This window comes from Hordeum vulgare, chromosome 5H, assembly GCF_904849725.1.
Source record: "Hordeum vulgare subsp. vulgare chromosome 5H, MorexV3_pseudomolecules_assembly, whole genome shotgun sequence".
Classification (NCBI taxonomy): domain Eukaryota; kingdom Viridiplantae; phylum Streptophyta; class Magnoliopsida; order Poales; family Poaceae; genus Hordeum; species Hordeum vulgare.
The window spans coordinates 229,054,295-229,060,302 of record NC_058522.1 but is presented as its reverse complement, the minus strand read 5'-3'; the positions used below and the strand labels follow the sequence as shown (position 1 = coordinate 229,060,302).

General features: G+C 45.0%; 1 protein-coding gene across 1 annotated transcript; it reads right to left on the bottom strand.

The window, feature by feature from the left end:
* Nucleotides 1–2,144: 2,144 nt before the first annotated feature.
* LOC123395540 (probable mediator of RNA polymerase II transcription subunit 26c) lies at nt 2,145–5,491 on the bottom strand. Its single transcript, XM_045090554.1, has 9 exons — nt 4,859–5,491; nt 4,683–4,751; nt 4,459–4,541; nt 4,278–4,351; nt 4,140–4,192; nt 3,725–3,767; nt 3,483–3,628; nt 2,777–2,870; nt 2,145–2,623 (listed from the first exon to the last, which is right to left on the bottom strand). Exons 1-9 carry the CDS (start codon nt 5,222–5,224, stop codon nt 2,508–2,510), a joined length of 1,044 nt encoding a protein of 347 aa, XP_044946489.1. The 5' UTR covers nt 5,225–5,491; the 3' UTR covers nt 2,145–2,507.
* Nucleotides 5,492–6,008: the final 517 nt, after the last annotated feature.

Below are 6,008 nucleotides of genomic sequence, written 5' to 3'. Positions count from 1 at the left end.
GGGGCCCACTCGGTAATACAACATCACACACAAGCCTTGCAAGCAATGTAACTTAGTGTAAGTTGCGGGATCTTGTATTGCGGAACGAGTAAAGAGACTTGCCGGTAAACGAGATTGAAATAGGTATGCGGATACTGACGATCGAATCTCGGGCAAGTAACATACCAAAGGACAAAGGGAATGACATACGGGATTATACGAATCCTTGGCACTGAGGTTCAAACGATAAGATCTTCGTAGAATATGTAGGATCCAATATGGGCATCCAGGTCCCGCTATTGGATATTGACTGAGGAGTCTCTCGGGTCATGTCTACATAGTTCTCGAACCCGCAGGGTCTGCACACTTAAGGTTCGACGTTGTTTTATGCGTATTTGAGTTATATGGTTGGTTACCGAATGTTGTTCGGAGTCCCGGATGAGATCACGGACGTCACGAGGGTTTCCGGAATGGTCCGGAAACGAAGATTGATATATAGGATGACCTCATTTGATTACCGGAAGGTTTTCGGAGTTACCGGGAATGTACCGGGAATGACGAATGGGTTCCGGGAGTTCACCGGGGGGGCAACCCACCCCGGGGAAGCCCATAGGCCTTGGGGGAGACACACCAGCCCTTAGTGGGCTGGTGGGACAGCCCACAAGTGCCCTATGCGCCAAGGAGAAGAAAATCAAGAGAGAAAGAAAAAAAAAGGAGGAGGTGGGAAGGAAGGGGGACTCCCTCCCACCAAACCTAGTCCAACTCGGTTTGGGGGGGAGAGTCCTCCCCCTTGGACTCGGCCGACCCCCCCAAGGCAAGGCCCCCTCCCTCCCACCTATATATACGAAGGTTTTAGGGCTGATTTGAGACGACTTTTCCACGGCTGCCCAACCACATACCTCCACGGTTTTTCCTCTAGATCGCGTTTCTGCGGAGCTCGAGCGGAGCCCTGCTGAGACAAGGTCATCACCCACCTCCGGAGCGCCGTCACGCTGCCGGAGAACTCTTCTACCTCTCCGTCTCTCTTGCTAGATCAAGAAGGCCGAGATCATCGTCGAGCTGTACGTGTGTTGAACGCGGAGGTGCCGTCCGTTCGGTACTAGATCGTGGGACTGATCGCGGGATTGTTCGCGGGGCGGATCGAGGGACGTGAGGACGTTCCACTACATCAACCGCGTTCTCTAACGCTTCTGCTGTATGGTCTACAAGGGTACGTAGATCACTCATCCCCTCTCGTAGATGGACATCACCATGATAGGTCTTCGTGCGCGTAGGAAAAATTTTGTTTCCCATGCGACGTTCCCCAATTCATAAGTGACATGATATGGGCCTGCGTGAGCTGCTTCGCCGAACCGACCGATTTGTCCCTTTTACACTAAACGAACGGGGCCGGATAGGATAGGGTCGCGCGGTGAAGTTGGCCTTACCTTCGTGTTACTCGAGTTTACAACCAGTTACAAAGCTTGAGCATCCGCGGTATCAATGCAAAAGTCCAGCTTACAGTGCCACGAGCGATTCAACATTAACCATGCATGCATGCACGATTTATACTCCCTCACTTTCGGTTTATAGGACACAATTCAAAATCCTTATCAACCAAGATAAATGTTGAGTGGTGGAATCATTTTTATAGTTTACATAAGTACTCAATTAATGGGCTCATTTTTCTCAAAGAAAAACGTATTCACCAATGTATTAATTACTCCCTCCGTTCCTAAATACTCCCTCCGTCCCAAAATTTAGAGATTGTACTATAAACTATTCTCTCCGTCCCAAAATTATTGTCTTAAGTTTATCTAAAAATGAATGTATCTAAATACTAAACGTGACTATATACATTCATATCTGGACAAATCTAAGACAAGAATTTTAGGACGGAGAGAGTACATACGAATGTACATAGACATATTTTAGAGTATAGATTCACTCATTTTGCTCCGTATGTAGTCTCCTAGTGGAATCCCTAAAAGGTCTTATATTTTGGACCGGAGGGAGTACAATGCATGCATGTGTGACAAATAAATGAGCAAAAACTATGCATTGGTGAGTTCTATCTTAATTCTTGTATGCAATGGTTTAATGCACCTTGAAATCTGAATGGAAGCAATAAAACTGAGACTTGTAAAATGGGAAAACAAAAAATTACGGTAAGCCCTATAAACCGGTAGGGAAGGAGTAATTTTTATAACAACTCAAAAAGACAATAAAACATAGTATCTCTAACAAAAATCAGGGACGACAATATGTCTTTATCTTTACAACGTAACACAAAAGCAAATTCTCAATTAAAAACTTCCAGATACATTCAACAGACCTATTAAAAAGAACAAGCTACAGCACAAATTCTCAATATATAACCTTGCTCCTTGTATCAGTAGTATATATAACCTTAGCTTATGTGCTGGACAATATTTCAGCGGACCAGATAACCAATGTAACTAAACAAAAGAACAAACATAAACCTTTCATGCTCATTTTATTCTTCATTTTGAGCCTTGCCGCAGCTAAGAATTTGCATGTTTACCAAGTCAACGAAGTCGGCCAGGGAGGCCACCTCCACCAGGTTTGCGGATGAAGGTATTTTTATTTTTCGGCTTGGGTATGTCGTGGATATCCAGCACTTGCATCGTCCTCTGTTTTTTTGCTGCAGAAAGGCCGCAGAAATACCAAGAGGGGGAGCATGTCAGTAACTTGGTGTCACTATACTCAAAGACAATCAGAATGAAATTGATTTCATCCACTGTGTTCATGGCAAACTGACGGGGAAATACAAGTAGGTATACAATGAAATTATTACCATTTTGTGCTTCCTGGTAATTTTCTTGAAGCCTCTTTCTGGCTGAATCGAGCTTCTCATCCAAATGATTATCCTTCTGCTCCCTCATCGCCCTCTGCAAACCATATTTATGAATATCAAACTGGGTGTATAGGTCTGCGGATACAGTTTATCAAGGAATAATAAGAGAAAAACTTTTCCCTCGCTTTTTTGAACTGGAGAAAGACCTCAAGTTTCATGGGTACCATACCATTTGGTTCACTACAAAATAATTTCTTGTTCCCAAGAAAAACCTCAAGTTTCATGGGTACCATACCATTTGGTTAACTACAAGTCAAAAATAAGTTCTTGTTCCCGACTAGTTTGCATGTAAGGTCAATGATCAATGGATAATGTAGCTTTATTTTTAAGTTTCAACAAATGGCCACATCTTCGGCCCATGCTGGTTGACACGCTCCAGCAATGGCGAATCTAGAAAGAAAATGGAGGGTGGGCAAAAAGTTTACGCAAGCTTGTGTCTTGCGAACATGTGTTGGGCTGGGCCTTGAGATTAGTGGTAAAAAATGTGCAGCGCTGGAGGGGTGAGTCGAGCCTTCCAGTTTTGTCGGGTGTGGGAGAACCTTCTTCCACTACTACTACTACTCTGAACAAAAACAAGTGTGCGATCTCTGTACAACGATGAATGAGTTGATTAAAAAAATTGAAAGGATGATCTGGTTAGCCTTACAGCCGGAGCAGATGACGAAGTAGTTGAATAGTTATTGCCATTGTTCTGCTTCGTATGATGATACATGGGAGCAGGGCTTGATCTACGCCTCTCCAGTGTCGACTCGAACCCATTGTTGTTCCTAGACCGCTCTGAACTCAAACCACCTTAGGTCCAAACAATGGAACAAAGTTTCAGTTGGCACATTATTACGTCCTGAAATAGCTTCACATATAAACTCTTAAGAACAGATGGGGACTCACTGTGCCTCTGTGGTGGACTGGGCGTATACTTGAAGTCCGAAACCTGCAATGGCACAACGGTAACAAAGGTGTCTATCTAAGAAGTTGTAGACAAAGGACATGTTAAACCAAAACTTGTCAAACAAATAAGCAATTTCATGTTATAGTTAGCCCATTTTTTTCACCCCTTCTAAGGCCATAGGAAAGTGTGGTTACCATGTAGCAAAGTTGTGGTTTGTTCGGTAAACTAGCAGAAAAAATGGGCTAGAAATATTTTTGGCATAATACTACCCACCAAATAGAAGAATCTGTCTCCGCATTACAGAAAAGCTAAAGTTCGTCATGTGCTTAACTATCATGATTCCTAAGCAACAACCAAAACACCAGTCTCCATTAGTGTGGAACGGCATGTTTGGATTGTGGAAGAATAGGCTACCCGGGCATTTTGGTAGCTTTTGCCTTGAGTCTTCTCAGGAGAGTCACCATCAGCTGCCACCATGAATCATCAACCAAAATTATCACTGGAAAAACGAAATAAATACAAACAACTGTGGAAATGGGCACAATGCCTTACTTAGGATCGAGTTTCCACCATCGCCGCCGGAGTTGTGGAGCCGCACCCAGCCGTCCACTATCTCCTTCCATTTCCTTCACAACACGCATAACACAAAAACAAAAACACTATTAGAAGGCACTTCCACCTTGGCACTTCATGAAACAAATTTAGCAAAATACTCTGGCTTGTTGCTCTTCACCTGACGAGCAGTTTCACTAACTGCCGGACGTCCCCCGAAGGATGCTTGCGCAGGCCATTCACATGCCGGCCGATGTCTGTCTCCTGCACACCAGAAACACGAGGGTTTTCACCCCTACTAGTGGTTAGGCTGCTTCCACAAGCAAAAGCAACCAACAAACTAATCCTTCTTTTTGTAAGGCAAACAAAACGTTTAAGAGAAAGGACAGAAAAAGTAAAGATCACCTGGAGAGCCTTGTAGGTGATGTCCATGTCTGCCAGATTCTGCAGCAGGCTCACAAGCTCCTCCTCCGACTGTGAGGAAACCATACAAAGGTACAGTTTGCAACAGAAGAAGTGAGCTTTCCCGAGCAAAATCGTACTGATTCCAAACCGGTAAAAACGGGATCTTTTCTAAGGACCTGGTCGGGGTCCTCCAAGAAGTCCCTGATCGCTAGGATCTTGCTCTCCAAGCCAGCGCCATCATCGATCTCCTCCTCCTGGCCGAGGCCATCCACGTCCGCCTCCTCCTCCGCCGCCGCCTCCTCCTCCTCCTCCTGCCAGGCCGGAGAAACCGCCTCTGCCGGCTGACGCGGCGGCTGCGGTGGACTCTCGGGGGCATCGCAATTGCGGCAGCGGCTCCCGGCGTACAGCCGCTCCACGATGCCGTCACGGCGCGCACGGAGGTCGGCTGGCGCGGCCACGGCGAGCGCGGCATCGACGAGGTCCCACACGTCTCCGCCCCCAAAGGCGGCGAGCGCGCGCCGGAGGCGACCGTCGGCGTCCATCCGCTCGCCCTGATAGTCAACACCCACGAACTACGATAAGGCAACCCGGCGCGCACCACCGAAACACTACGGTCCGATCGCTACGCAGACGGACTCCGCGGCCCCGCCGCCGAGTGGAGCGCAGCCATGTGAGGGGACGGATTGGTGGTGGGAGGCGGCGATTTGGATTGGAGGAGGGAGAATGGGGGCGCGATTGGGGAAATTGGACGCGAGCGTGGTCTGTATCCGCTAAGCGAGCTCGCGGACCCGCTAAGGGCGTGAAATGGTGGTGGTTGGTTAAAGGTTGGGACATCGTTCGGGTAATCAAAAGAAAAAAAATATATACTGCTGTAGTATTCCTTCCTTTATTTTTGCTTCTCTCACAAACCTTCACATTTATGACGTAAAACGCATCCAATGAATCATTTAAAATCCTTTCTTTGTTCCTAAATATAAGGTATATACTCCCTCCGTTTCTAAATATATGATATTTTAGACATTTTATTATAAACTACATACAAAGCAAAATGAATGAATCTATATTTTAATATATGTTTATATATATATATATATAGCCATAATAAAAATCTCTATAAGATCTTATATTTCGGAACGAAGAGGGTATTATTTAAAAGAAAATCAAATTTCTTAAACTTTAAGTAAGTTTATAGACAAAAATATCAATACCTAGATTCAAAATCATTAGCCCTAGATACACCCTAAAATATATTTTTATATTATAGTATATATTTGATATTGTAAATATTTATATATTTTGCTATAATGTTGGTCTAATATAGATATC

Bases quoted from the DNA above. Each gene is read 5' to 3' on its own strand.
- LOC123395540 (XM_045090554.1), bottom strand. From the start codon at position 5,224: ATGGACGCCGACGGTCGCCTCCGGCGCGCGCTCGCCGCCTTTGGGGGC. The intron at 3,629-3,724 runs GTGAGTCCCCAT...TTTGGACCTAAG, and splicing joins CAGTCCACCACAGAGGCACA to GTGGTTTGAGTTCAGAGCGG. The intron at 2,624-2,776 runs GTAATAATTTCA...GCCTTTCTGCAG, and splicing joins TTACCAGGAAGCACAAAATG to CAAAAAAACAGAGGACGATG.